This window comes from Hyperolius riggenbachi, chromosome 10 (genome assembly GCF_040937935.1).
Source record: "Hyperolius riggenbachi isolate aHypRig1 chromosome 10, aHypRig1.pri, whole genome shotgun sequence".
Taxonomy (NCBI): domain Eukaryota; kingdom Metazoa; phylum Chordata; class Amphibia; order Anura; family Hyperoliidae; genus Hyperolius; species Hyperolius riggenbachi.
The window spans coordinates 100,173,173-100,188,327 of NC_090655.1; the positions used below are offsets into that span (position 1 = coordinate 100,173,173).

A 15,155-nucleotide genomic window follows, 5' to 3' on the forward strand; every position below is an offset into this window, starting at 1 on the left:
GGGGAAAGTGCTGCTGCTGTGATATCTGGCGCCCTCTTCACAGGGGTGCCCCAGCCCCTGAGTGCAAATGTCCCAGCCATTCATCTCTCACTCTGCATTTTGCCGCTGCTATTCCCTGCATTGCGCACCCACAGAGGAAAGCGGGCTGTTGCCCATAGCAACCATTAGCTCGACTGCCCCGGTGTGTGCGGCATGTTGCTGTGCAGCTGCATCTTCTGATTCTATTACGACATGATGGGGGGCCCAAATCAGTTACTTTGCTTAGGGCCCCATTTAGCCTTAATCCGGCTCTGGGTAGGAGTGGTTATTACTGGCTCCTTAGTGTAGCCAAATACGTGGGGTTAACTCAATTTACTTGTCAGTTAAGCAAGTCACAATAATCTGGGTGTTTTTATGGCAACAAGATGAGTGGACTAGCACAGCCGTCATAGAAGCTAAGGGTAATGCAGTCCGTTTTTTAACACAAAGAATTGTGGGAAGTTCAGTTTATTATGAGCGTATTTAGCTCATGGGGAAAAGTTAACTAACTAGTCTTATTAAATGCCCCCTTGTTATATATTTACTAAGGATTTTTAATAGAAATTAGGAGCTGTTAGTACATTGTCAATTGGATAGATGCTAGAAAGGAGGGAATCATGGGTAATGTAGTTCTGACAGGTGGATTGGATGCAGTTTCGCTGCAGCGTTGACACTAAGGGGAATGGAGGAAAGTTTTTCAGCCAATTGGCAGCCGCTGCTGCTATGACTGGGATGTAGGAGGATGTCAATGCCAATCATGTTGATTCAGGAAGTGGTGAGTGAATCATGCAAAACCCCTGTACGCAATGGATCATGTGATGTAGGGGAGGGAGAATAAAGCGTCCTCTCGCTCTGAATGGCCGTAGCCCCTGATGAGTCATAGGACGAAACTAGTTGGGCGTGGCCTAAGGAGCGAGGGACGCTGAACGAGCTCGATGGATATTTTTAATATGCGCATTTGAATCTACGTTGTTGTAAGTGCACTACTTTTACGTTTTTTTAATAAAGAAGGTTTCACACTATGTTTGGCCCTCTTTGAGCCCTAGGACAAATGCTATTGTAAGAAGGAAATGTGATGCCATCTACAAAGTGATTACTGCTGGTCTGTGCTGGGTCAGCCAGGCAATACGGTGAGAGGCTTTATTGATCTTTGGTGGTGGAGCACGGGGTGCCGCTGTGTAAACTGGGTGCACTGGTGGAAGTGATTAACCCTTACCATACAGTATCACACTATTGGAGTCTCTCTTATGATTGGAGTGACTAGGTGAAAGGAGAGGATACCTGAATCTCGAGGAGCTGCTGGCTGGGCCAAAAGTGTTTTGGGCTGATCCTGAGAGGGGCAGCTGTCATCTCTGGTGAGCGCATATTTGATTGTATGTGTCAGGAAAAGTGTACAGCGTCATCCCTGAGAAAGATTGGAGGAAGACTTGTGGGACTTTTCTTTACCCTCTTTTAATCAATTTTAATTTTATTATGATGATTGAAACAGCTTAGACAATGTTGATGGACATTACTACATTGTAATAGATGTTATTGCATGTCTGTATCTGAATAGCGTGTCTGAACACTGTAGAGCGCCCTGTTAATTACCTCAGATACAATTATATCGCCCAGGAGGTGGCGCAGCACTATTTTTTACAATTTTTTATTTTTTAAATTATGTAGCAAGCCCAGGGCTCGCTACATGATAGCCGCAGCGCAGCGGCATCCCCCCACCCACTCCGATCGCCTTCGGCGATCAGAGTAAGCAGGAAATCCCGTTCAGAACGGGATTTCCTGCTGGGCTTTCCCGGTCGCCATGGCGACGGGGCGGGATGACGTCACCGACGTCATGGACGTCGTGACGTCAGAGGGAGTTCTGATCCACCCCTCAGCACTGCCTGGCACTGATTGGCCAGGCTGCGCAAGGAGTCGGGGAGGGGGCCGCGCGGCACGGCGGGTAGCGGTGGATCGGCGGCGAGCGGCGGCGATCAGAAGTTACACGCAGCTAGCAAAGTGCTAGCTGCGTGTAACAAAAAACAATTATGCAAATCGGCCCACCAGGGCCTGAGAAATCCTCCTCCGCGATATACCCCGAGCTCAGCTCGGGATTATCGCTCAGGAGGTTAATGGGCCTTTAGACCCATTTCACACTACAACAGCCTCAGCAGTAGTGTATTCATATTGTTTGAATACAATATAATAGTAACAATTATAACATTTGTATACTGCTTTTCTCTTGTTGGACTCATAGCGCTTGACAGATGAAGACACTAGGGTGCGTACAATAGGCAACCAGGGAGTCCTGCCCAAGGACTCTCTACAGACTAAGGTTCTGGATTAGTGAAATAGGAAGAGGCGAGATTCAAACCCTGGTCTCTTATGTCAGGGGTGGTGCACTTAGTCAGTACACTATCCAGCCACACTACATGGACCACTCCAGGGACATGCTGTGGTCTATTGCATGAGCTGCTGCCACCTCAGAGTGGATGCATGCCACCCATTGGAGTAATCACAAGGCAGTCAGATGTCCAAAAAGATAATTGCTGTCTTTAACCGATTCATTTTTATCCACCATCAGTTCCATAAAAAATGCAGACCTTGTGTGAATTGAACCTTAAAGTGACAGTATATTACAGACATTCACACTCATAAAAATAACTTTTTTTAAGTATCCCATGGTTTCTTTTATATTGAAACATTCACAAAGTAGGTTGAATGTGGTTGGATAGCGTACTGGTTAAGGGCACTGCCTTTGACATGGGAGACCAGGGTTTGGCCCCTTGAGCGGCACCTTAGTGGCTGCAGCTCTTGAGCGCTTTGAGTCTGACAAGAAAAAGGCGCTATACAAATGTTCGGATTATTACTGTCTCTAATCAGTGGTAGCCTATTAAGTGTCTCAGAGTAAAAATACATGAACTATTGACCTTGTATTACTTCTCCCGTCCTCAGAAGTTGTATTCTGCCAGGAAAACTTTTATGGCTGTAATTTGCTTATCAGAATCAGAATCTTTATTTCGCCAAGCATGACAGGATCATGCCTGGAATTGGGTTTGGCACATACAGAGCTCAACAATTCCAAAGACAAAAGAAGAAAAATAACCGACAATAATGATGTTTACTACATTCCCGACAAGGTACCAACAAGACAGAAGCTGTCACATCCATGTATAAAAACTACCTCTTTCAGGCAGCAAAATAAAGCAAGTAAAACAGTCTAGTTATTAATATGCTTTATACTGTACATATACATGTTTATCTCATTATGTACACTTTAATGATGGTGTGTACACCTATTATATTTACAAGATAATTCTGTTGATTGTGATGTGATGGGTCAAGTCAGTCCTCCTGAATCATTGACATGACTTGTAAACTGAAGGATCTCATACATCTATTAGTAAAGTGAACGGATCTGCAACTCAGATGAAACTCCTTCATATGGCACTATGTTAACAGGAATCAGTCTCTGCTTATAATGACCATAGTGATGAATCCTGTAGATTCCTGCTTCAGTGGTGGTAGGTATGTGCCATTCAATTGTAGCATTGCTTTGTCCTCCGGTTCCTTTATACCAGTAATATCTGTACAAAGACAAGGTAAGCGTGAAATAATTACATATAGGTGCTTTATCTAATGGACAGTAAACTACGTACAACCTGTCAACTTCTTAAATACAAGCACAGGTGGATCTCTTGTGATGCCATCTTTACATCTGCTGCAAAATTACTGTCTGGTATTACAATCAATAGAAACGTGTTTGCCTATTCTTTATTGCCCATACTGTTATTCTACATTTGTCCTAACGTAATGCCATCTGTGTAAAGACCACAAGTATTGCCAGCATTGAATACAGCAGGGATGGGAGCTGCTATTGCAATGGATGTATGAAGTCACATCTATTCAGAAAACTGTTCCAGTGAGGAAAACTTTCTATTCTTTGCTTACAGTTAGAGATGTAATCTCTATGGGCCACTACTACTTCCGGGTCGCTATGACCCATAGTAGTACGGCTGCGTTGGGCCAGCGGTGCGCGTCTTTGATCACGCGCCTTTTGGCGCGGACTCTCTGCGCATGAGCATGACGTTGCTCATGTCATAGCGACCCGGAAGTAGTACAGGGTGAGGGGTTCGCCGACATCTCTACTTACAGTCACACTGAATCCTGAAAAAAACCTCTTTGCTACGTTTACTCACCCTTACCATCTAAGTAAAATGGCAGTAAAGGTAGCCATACATCTAGCAATTTTGCTTCAATCAACAAAGTGATCTTTAATGGGTGATCAACTTCAGTGTGGTTGATCGAAAGTCAATGGACTATTGGCCCACACAATACAAGCCTATGCGATACTCCTTTACATTTGATCTAAACAATGTTGTGCCTCCATGCTTTGAAACCAAAAATTGATTCTTAGTCGACAAAAATCATAAAAAGGAAAGGTATCCGCACTCCTATGTATAAGTACTGGATGTGTTAGGGTCAATATATATATTGATTTGGATGAGAGAAAAGCGGCCCATTAAATAAGCACCAACCAGCTGATACTAAATATATAGTCACAAAAATCTTTATTTATAGCATATGATAGAGCCACAACATCTAGTTCATATGCAGTATATGGAATAATTGATCATAATATACCCATATGCTTATACCAACACAAAGATAAAAACCACTTAAAAACACATAATTGCACAGCCAAGCCATCTGGTCACTATTGCACTATTGCACATTACTTTGAGGTTCCCCTCAAAGTAAGTCTCACTAGTTCCGCGGAACTCCGTCCGCTTTCTCAAGGAGACTTACTTTGAGGGTAACCTCTGCCTGCCTAGCCATCCTGCGCTCCCATTCATTCAGACCTGGCAGAGCCGGATTAAGGCTAAATGGGGCCCTAAGCAAAGTAACTGATTTGGGCCCCCCCATCATGTCGTAATAGAATCAGAAGATGCAGCTGCACAGCAATATTCCGCACACACCGGGCAGCCGAGCTACTGGTTGCTATGGGCAACAGCACGCTTTCCTCTGTGGGTGCACAATGCAGGGAATAGCAGCGGCAAAATGCAGAGTGAGAGATGAATGGCTGGGACATTTGCACTCAGGGGCTGGGGCACCCCTGTGAAGAGGGCGCCAGATATCACAGCAGCAGCACTTTCCCCCTGCATCTCCAGCCTGGCAATAGCAGAAAGCTCTGGACACCGCCAAACCGGAAGCCGTTCCCCAGACAGAATTACATAACCACTCCCACCACCGAACAACCAATTTCCTCCCAAACTAGACAGCCACCATGCAGCCTCCATCCCAGTGAATACGATAGTCCAGCAGAGAAGGCAGCCGCAGTGGGGGAGAATGACAGCACCAGATGAATCACATTCACCTATTGCGATCCAAGCAATAGAGGTCCCGTCATCCGGAGCCCATCTGTCTCCTCTAGAGTTCTGCCGCTCTGTTACTACTACTATTACTACTTCCTGTCTGATCTGAGAATCAGGAAGTTCAGAGCGAGCGGCTGCACTGTAGAAGAGACAGATGGGTTTCAGATGACGGGATCTCTATCGCTTGGATCATGGATAGGTGAGTGAGCGTTTGCCATCTGCTGCTATCATTCTTGCTGCAGCTGTGGTTCTCTGTGGGAAGGGAGGGTGGAGTGGGCAGCGGCAGAGCGCACAGTAGCAGGAGGGGGACCTAGGAGGAGAGCCTGGCTCTGAAGACAATCAGCAGCGCACGGCACCATTTGACAAGACAAGACAAATAACATTTATATCGCTCTTTTCTCCTGGTGGACTCAAAGCGCCAGAGCTGCAGCCACTAGGACGCACCCTATAGGCAGTAGCAGTGTTAGAGAGACTTGCCTACGGTCTCCTACTGAATAGGTGCTGGCTTACTGAACAGGCAGAGCTGAGATTCGAACCCTGGTCTCCTGTGTCAGCGGCAGAGCCCTTAAAGGGACTCCAAGCAGTGCCTGTGGATATGCCTTTAAGCATACCCACAACTAATTCATTACATCCTCACACCTACCAGCATGATGTTTGTAATTATATCCCCCTGGGTTCCTTATATTTCATTGCATTGTGCTGAATCGAGCTGCCAACTTTGGAGAAAAGTCGTCCTGTGGCCGCGATTTCGATCGCGAAAATATCGAAAACTAAAAGGCATAGAGCAGCCGTTTATATATCATTGGAAAGAGGAGAAAGAGAGCTTTAAAATGATATGCATCTTTCCATAGTTACTGCACTGCTCAGAGTCCCTTTAACCATTATACCATAAAGCCACGGCTGACAGGATGGCAAAGGCTGGTTTATGTGCTGATGGGGCCCCTTTGACTCTGAATGGGGCCCCAAGTGACTGCTTTTGTTGCCTGGTCGGTAATCCGGCCCTGAGACCTGGTCTAAGTATAAATATTTTTTCCAGCACTATTTTCTGTCACTCACTCTGTACACTTTATCTATGGGCTGCTCTGCTCAGTATTAGGTTGATATCACATGAATTTATGTAATTTGCAACATGTATTATATGAAATGATGTTTGTTATTTGGTTTATGCACTGCACTTTAGACTGAACCCGGGTTCCTTAACTTCATGGGCTTTATTTAAACCCTGAGTGGAGATAGATTTACTTACTGATTGGTTTACCATTGTGGGGATGTGCAATAGTGACCAGATGGCTTGGCTGTGCAATTATGTGTTTTTAACTGTTTTTTTATCTTTGTGTTGGTATAAGCATATGGGTATATTATGATCAATTATTCCATATACTGCATATGAACTAGATGTTGTGGCTCTATCATGTGTTATAAATAAAGATTTTTGTGACTATATATTTATTATCAGCTGGTTGGTGCTTATTTAATGGGCCGCTTTTCTCTCATCCAAATCGATAAAAATCATGTGAACACTAGCGGATTCCTGTATGATCAACTGATATTTTCCATCCTGCTCAGTCGACGAAGTTGGTTGATTCTACATAATGTCGGCCAGTTTTCATTGATTGAGAAAACTAGGAAACACTACAATACAATGATCGAATCGAAAATTCCATCGCACAGCAAAAACTATGGCCACTTTTGGTGCAGCAGTGCAGCTTGTAACTGATAAGCTTCTGAACAAAGTGAAATTAATTTAGGGAAGGTTCACACTGCAGGATAAAAAAAAACTACAAATGGATCAGTTTTTAAAAGGCAGAGTAACCAAGCAGCTCAGGGTGACCCAAACTACTAGGAATGTATAGGGGGATAAAAGGGACCAAAAACCCCTCCTACTAAAAAAGCAAAGCTTGGTGTAATTGCCTTCTTAAAACAGAAAGAAATTTGCAATAATTCAGTTATAAATGAACATTTGTGGTTACCCACAATGCACTACTACTAAATATGCAAATTATCCCTTTTCGCCCTTGTTAAGCCAAGCAAGCATCCAGAACCGCTGGTGTATAGCAAGCCTATAACTTTAAGTTTTACACAGCCATATCAAACCCACATGTAGACAGCCTGTTTCAGACTTTTGGTCCTCATCAGTACATGGCAGGGATTGATAAGGCTGTATGAAATAGGGCTTGGACGAGTACAACAGAGTAACCAAGCAGCTCAGGGTGACCCAAACTACTAGGAATGTATAGGGGGATAAAAGGGTCCAAAAAGCCCTCCTACTAAAAAAAGCAAAGTTTTTTAAAAGGCATCAGTTTTTCATCCATGACCTGCCATTCCGTTCAATGCGGTTGTCAATACAGACTCTAAATGGACCGCTAAATAGACCATGTTTCATGGCAGTGTGAACCAAGCCTTTTTTTAGTACCTATCTAGCAAATAGGAAACAATAAATGGGTTGTACAACCAGCACACTGTACATACCATTGGGAGCAGGGAATCAGCAAGCCATATACATGTCGATTTGAAAGGAGAATCCTGCTGCACCGTTGATGAGTTTAAAAATCTATTTTTTTTTTTTTTTGCAGCATTAATGGACAAAACATTGCAATAGCTCCCACGTATTGGAGCAAGAAACACATGGCTCCTTAGTCATAGCTCATCTAGCAAATCATTGTTTATAAAGGTTCTTATGGTGTGGGTGATCAATTGGAGCAGAGAGGATATTTTGATTATAGTTCCACTTAAATAAAACTTCAGTTATTTTTTATTGTGAACATGTAAAAGGATTCAAGGCTCCCTTACTATGTAATTAAAAATGTGTGCATACACTGAGCAAAAATATAAATGCAACACTTTCACACATCACGCCAAACATTCAGATATCCGTGACACGTCACTTAATATGTTGCAGGAATAATATGAAATAATATTATTGATATGGAATAATATGCTGCTAGCCCAATAAAGTAGCTGGAGGGACAGTAGGCTGCCACAATAATGTGTGTGAGAGAGAGTAAAAGTGTGTGTGTGTGTGTGTGTGTGTGTGTGTGTGTGTGTGTGTGTGTGTGTGTGTGTGTGTGTGTGTGTGTGTGTGCGTGCGTGCGTGCGTGCGTGCGTGCGTGCGTGCGTGTCAAGCAACCACCAGTGTGAACCTCCCTGCAGTAAACAGCATGCTCAGGGGAGTGGTAGGTCCCTGAGGCAGTAATACACGTGTGATAATGATGGTCATTACCTTTCCTGCTTTCACTTGCCCTCCGCTCTGCACTCTGCAGCTGCAGAGACCGCACGCCTGCTGACATCCAAGGAACACTCCTCTGCCTCATAGTCCTGCCCAATCCACCCTCACAGTTGAACTGAAACAATTCTTTTAAATATCTGCACCACGCAGCCTGAGCCTCCTGAAGCCGATGACATACTGAAATGGTGGGGTGGGGCAGAGTCAGAGACGGAGGAAGCCAGTGGGCACAACGCAAATTGATTGTATGCTGGGTGAGGATGACTGCATCTGCAAATATGTCATTGCCATCCTGGATGATCTGCCTCCGCCCTCTGCTTCTAGTTAGTGCAAGGCTACAAGAAAATGGCCTCCGGTGTCTGCAATTGTAGACAGCGGCGGCCATTTTCTTGTAGCCCTGTTGTAATAGATGAGGAGGAGGAGGGCGATCTTAGCAGCAGGGAGGAGATGGAGCAGGGGAAATGAGTGGCGAGCAGAGAGCAGCGACACATAGCCGGTGCTGCTGCGACACATAAATGTGTCACGGCACACCGGTTGGGAACCACTATTCTACATACACAAAAGACCCATTACTCTTAAATATTGTTCACAAATCTGTCTGAGGCCCAGTGCACACCAAAAACCTCTAGCAGATTTGCAAAACGCTAGAGGTTTTTGAAGTAGATTTCAGAGCGATTCTAGGCATGTTTAGAGAGGTTTTCTAAACGTGCCTAGCGTTTTTTTGGAGCGTTTTCGTGTAGCAGATTACAAATATTGTTACAGTAAAAGCTGTTACTGAACAGCTTCTGTAACAAAAATGCCTGGAAAACCGCTCTGATCTAGCGTTTTTCAGAGCAGTTTTCCACTTTCCTATACTTTAATATTGAGGTAGAAACGCCTCAGAAATCTAAAAAATGCAGCAGCCCCCGAGTTTGCATTAGTGGAAAAAAACTAACCGCTCAGGTGTGCACTATCCCATTCACTTTCATTAGTCAAGCGGTTTTCCCCCGCAAGCATTTTAAAAAACACTCCAGAACCGCTCTGGTGTGCACCAGCCCTAAATCTGTGTTAGTGAGCACTTCTCTTTTGCCGAGATAATTCATCCCACCTCACGGGTGTGGCATATCAAGGTGCTGATTAAACAGCATGAATATTGTGCAGGTGTGCCTTAGACTGGCCACAATAAAAGTCCACTTTGAAATTTGCAGTTTGATCACACAGCACAATGCCACAGATGTCGCAACGTTTGAGGGAGCAAGTAATTGGCATGCTGACTGTAGCAATGTCTGTTCCCCATTAAATTAATGTTCATTTCTCTACCATAGGCCAGCTCCAAAGGCATTTCAGAGATTTGGCAGTACATTCAACCGGCCTCACATATGCAGACTATGTGTAACCACACCAGTGCAAGACCTCCACATCCAGCATGTTTACCTCCATGATCGTCTGAGACCGCTGCAGCAACCATTAGTTTGTATAACCAAACACATTTCTGCACAAACTGTCAGAAACCATCTCAGGGAAGGTCTCCTGCATGCTCCTCATCCTCATTGGGGTCTGGACATAACTGCAGTTTATCGTCGTAACCGACCTAAGTGGGCATCGATGGCGCCTGGCATGTGGTAGAGGCGTTCTGTTGACGGATGAGTCCTGGTTTTCACTGTTCATGGCAGATGGCAGACAGAGTGTGTGGTGTCTTGTGTGTAAGCATTTGATGACGACAACGTTGTGGATCAAGTGGCCCATAGTGGCGATGGAGTTATGGTATGGGCAGATGTAAAGTGTGTTATGGACAATGAACACAGGAGCATTTTATTGATGGCATTTTGAATGCACAAAGGTGCTGAACGAGTTCCTGAGGCCCATTGTTGTGCCATTCATCCACAACCATCACCTCCTGTTGCAGCATGATACTGCATGGCTCCATATTGTAAGGATCTGTACATAATTTCTGGTTGAATTCATCCTACTTCTTGCATGGCCAGCGTACTCACCGGATATGTCACCCATTGTGCATGTTTTGGATGCTCTGGATCATCGTATGCAACAGTGTGTTCCAGTTCCTGCCAACATATGGCAACTTCACACAACTATTGAAGAGGAACTGACCAACAGTCCATAGGACTTAATCAACAACCTGATCAACTCTCTGCAATGGAAATGTGCTGCACTGTGTGAGGCAAATGGTGGCCACACCATATTCTGACTGTTTTTCTCCACCCCCCCCCCCCCCCCCCCCGTTTTATTGTGGCCAGAGAAAGGCACACCTGTGTGCAATATTCATGCCTTGTAATCAGCACCTTGATATGCCACACCCGAGAGGTTGGATGGACTATCTCGGCAAAGGAGATGTGCTCACCAACAGAAATTTAGACAGATTTGTGAACAATATTTGAGAGTAAAGGTGGCCATACACTTATAGATTTGCAGCAGATTCAACCATCAGATAGATTTCTGGCAGATGCCTGTCAAGTCCAATCTGACAGGAATCTATCTGATGTGTGCCACGCACTAGGAACAGATTTCCAATAGATTTCATAATGAAATCTATTGGAAATCGATCTAAATGCATTATTGGACCATTAGATCCAATGCAACTCTATAGGCCATCAATCTGCTGCCAGCAGCAGATTGACCTAGATTTTCCATCCTGTCAGATAGATCAAATCAATGGAAATCGGCCGCAAAGCGATCGAATGGGTAATTTGATAGAATTGATTTCTGATTGATCGATCGATTGTATAGAAACGATCGATCGATGGCAGAAATCGACCAGTATATAGGCACCTTAAAGGTAGCTATACATATACAGCGATTTGGCTGTACAGTTGACCACTCCTTCGATCATTTTATCAAATAGAGAGGGAACTGAGTGTGTTCCAGAATTCCCAAAAGATGAAAAGTGGCTGATATCATGTTGAATCAACCAGCTTAGTCGATCGAACAGGATGCAAGATATCGGTCAATCGCACAGGAATCGGCTACTGTTCACATGTCATTCGATCGACTCTGAATCGATTTTTGCATTCAGAGCATAAAGACACATCATCGATCAGATCGAATGTGAAGGTGAATCGCATAGAATATTGTTTGTAGTGTGTAGGTCACCGATCAATCATACTGAAGTTGATTACTTAATAAAGTAAATCGCTTTGTCAGCACTGAGAGAATAGTGACATCAGCGCTTGAACGTGGGGAGCAGATGAGTGAGCCCACTCTAGTGGACTTTCTATACTGGGGCACCACCTATATCTGGCTACCTATACTGGGGTTGGAACCACCTATACCTAGCTACCTACACTGGGGCATCACCTATAGCTGGCTATTTATACTGGGGGAACGTATACCTGGCTACCTATACTGGGGGCACCTATGCCTGGCTAGGGCAGGGGGATGAGCTGAGACAGAAGGGTACAAGAGGTAACAGGGGAATAAAAGAGGCACAGGGGGAAGAGAGGCAGACAAAAGAGGCACAGGAAGGAAAGAGGGGGACAAAAGGGAACAGATAAAGGATAAGAACGGACCTACAAGTCCCTATCTCATTTGTTAACCAGGGACTACCTGTATTTGCTAGTACTTGGCTCCACCCACAACATGCCATGGTCATGTCCACTTTTTGCCGCATCACGCACTTTGCGCATAGACACGGGGTGGGGTGGTTTGTGTGCAGGCACAGCAACCAGTGGGTGGGCCTAGGGAGGGGGGGGGCCAGGTCTGATGACGTGTGAGGGGCCCCAAATTTTCTGATGGCGGCCCTGGCTACTTTAATGGGTTTTAAGCATGTAGAAAATGTTACAGATCTTTGAGTTCAGCACATGCAAAATGGCAGCAAAACCAAGAGTTATGTTTATATTTTTGCTCAGTGTATCCTATAAAATGCTGTATGCACTGCAAGAATTTTAGCACACTTCCTAGAGCTAGTTTACCCCATTGCATCTGTCTCCAATATACATAGTGCTGTGGAAAAAGCATTATTTGACAGTATGATGTCACCTGAGGCTGTCCATCATTTTCTGCATGCAGATGAGCTTATTCTGCAAACCATGCCAAGCACAATATGGCAAACGCAGTAAACTATAGCAATCACATTTCAGTGAATTATACTTGGCTGCTATGAGCTGCTTCATTCGCACATTAAATAAACCAAGTATTGTCCCATTTTCAGCTTCCATTTGTAGCATTATTGAAACATATTTCAGTGCAAAGAACAAACTCCACTCTGACTGAACAAAATATGAAGACACCTGTTACCTTGTCTCCCATGAGGCATCGTTATGTATTGTACGCCAAGTTCCTGTTCCGCTTTCATACTTTTCCACTGAAAGGTATGTCTTCTCACTCTAAGATTAATGATACATATGGTTCAGCTCAGCAATAATACTTTTCAGACCATCTTGCAGTAGTAGAGTCACCAATAATATATTACAGTAGTTCTTACATAAAAAGGAACATCTTGCTTTTGGTGGAACAAGGCACAGACCATATGTAACGACCACCGTTACCACCCAGGACAACTGGGAAGAGGAAGGTGAAAATGCCAACACATCAAGCGCATTCCAAAACATTGTGAGTGTTTCCACAATGTGACCGAAATTTTAAAGTGTACCCAAACTCATTAAAAGTTTTGCAGTCAAAAGCTTTTCCTCACAAGGGTAATGTATATATATATATATATATATATATATATATATATATATATATATATATATATATATATATATATATATGTATTTGTATAGTGCTGACCTCTTCCTCAGCACTTTTACACAGTGCACAGTCTTGTCACTAACTGTTCCTCAGAGGAGCTCACAATCTAATCTTTGCCATAGTCATAGGTCCATTGTAGTCTATGGCCAAATTAGGGAAAATCCAATTCCACTTAATTTATCTGTATGTTTTGGGGATGTGGGAGGAAACCAGAGTGCCCAGAGGAAACCCACACACAAATACCATCCAGATAGTGCTATGGCTGGGATTCGAACCAGGGACCTATCGCTGTAAGGTGACTGCAATCCACTACATGTTTTTTAAAACCTGCTTGCTTTGCATTGAGGCAAGTAAGAGAAGGACTTTAGATGAATCTATGAGACACCGGTTTGAAGTACAGAGAGCATGGATGTGGTTGGTGGGTCTACTCACTCAGACAGACATCTGTTACAGCTTTGTTTCTCAACTTTATTATAGTATGTACCCCGTTATTAATGTCTGCATTGGCCAAGTGCCTCCTTATTATAGGGAACCACATCTGAAGTACAACTTGATACATAAATATTTGTTGCATCATGCCATAATTACATATAAATGTTTATAAAACAGTATTTGATGTTATTAAAGGAATTCCCTCACAGTGCATCTGTTAACTCTGTGTGTGTGAGAGAGAAAGCTCTGCCTGTCTCTGACTGAGCTCTCTGCAGAGAGCAGAGGAAATGTATCTTATGTACAACATAAACATATGTAATTGTGTGTGTGAAACACGACACCTGACAGGATTTTAATATAACTCTGCTTCAATATTACACTGTTCTTAGCATATCAGACTGCAGAGATTCACCTCTGCAAATTAGACATTCCAAACGTAGCTAAAATCTGCACACAATAAATTACAGTTTTTGCCTCTGATATTTAACATGAAAAGTAGGAAAATGCTTACACAGCTACTTAGACATTATTTGTAAATTAGAGAGGGGAGAGGGAGCACTCCAATGGTGCATTAAACCTTTTACAGTATTTATAAAACACGCAAAAAATATTGCACTTACAAACTTTTCCAGTTTCAGATCAATTTGGGAGGCCGCCAAAGAGCTCCCCCGCAGCTCCTAAGCTTGGCCAGAGCTAACAGAAGCGGTGGAAGTCTGGGCGACGCGGACATCGGGCGGACCCGAAGAAGGCGTGTTCGGGCGCCGGGGCGCGTTGTGACATCAGATGGCACGCTGAGAGGAGGATCCACCCGCTGTCCGCGTCTCCCCGACTTCCACCACTCCTGTTAGCACTGGCCAAGCTCAGGAGCTGCGGGAGAGCTAGTTGGTGGCCTCCCAAAGCGATCTGAAATATTTTTTGCGTGTTTTATAAATAAAAAGTTTAATGCACCATTGGAGCGCTCCCTCTCCCCTTACTTTTCTGTACAGACTACTGACACTACCCAGCACTGGGAGCAAGCACCAGGAGCACCAAAATCACTAAAGGACCAGCGTTTTAGTTGACTGGCGCAAGTAATAGTACTCTTCTTTATTATTTGTAAATTGTCATTTTAGAACACTTGGTTTTATAGTGTTCCTTTAAATAATTATAAATACTTTTTCAAGATGCCATATGATTTCCATTTTTTTAATTTTGAAGAACTTTCTCTAATAGATTGGAATGAAAAGTCCAAGTACCCCCTGACCTACCCTATGGAGTATGCATACCATGTGTTGAGAACCTAGGTGCTAGGGGACAATAATAGTCATTTGTTTCTGAGTATTTTCCCAAATAGGTATATCCTGCAGCACATTTTAAAAATAATATATGTAATTGGCACAGCTGATTGTGTAAAAAATGGAAATGTTTTTCACTATGGATACCTTGTGGCCAGTCCAGATTTCTGG

General features: G+C 43.7%; 1 protein-coding gene across 1 annotated transcript in view; it reads right to left on the bottom strand.

Moving 5' to 3' along the window:
• Positions 1-3,311: 3,311 nt before the first annotated feature.
• Positions 3,312-15,155, bottom strand: part of ASAH2 (N-acylsphingosine amidohydrolase 2) — an 85,504-nt gene continuing 73,660 nt past the window's right edge. The window contains exons 20-21 of the mRNA XM_068258932.1: positions 12,823-12,911; positions 3,312-3,581 (exon numbers count right to left, since the gene is read on the bottom strand). Of these exons, the coding sequence (XP_068115033.1) occupies positions 3,395-3,581; positions 12,823-12,911 (276 nt within the window). The 3' untranslated portion in view covers positions 3,312-3,394. The remainder of the gene's footprint in view (positions 3,582-12,822; positions 12,912-15,155) is intronic.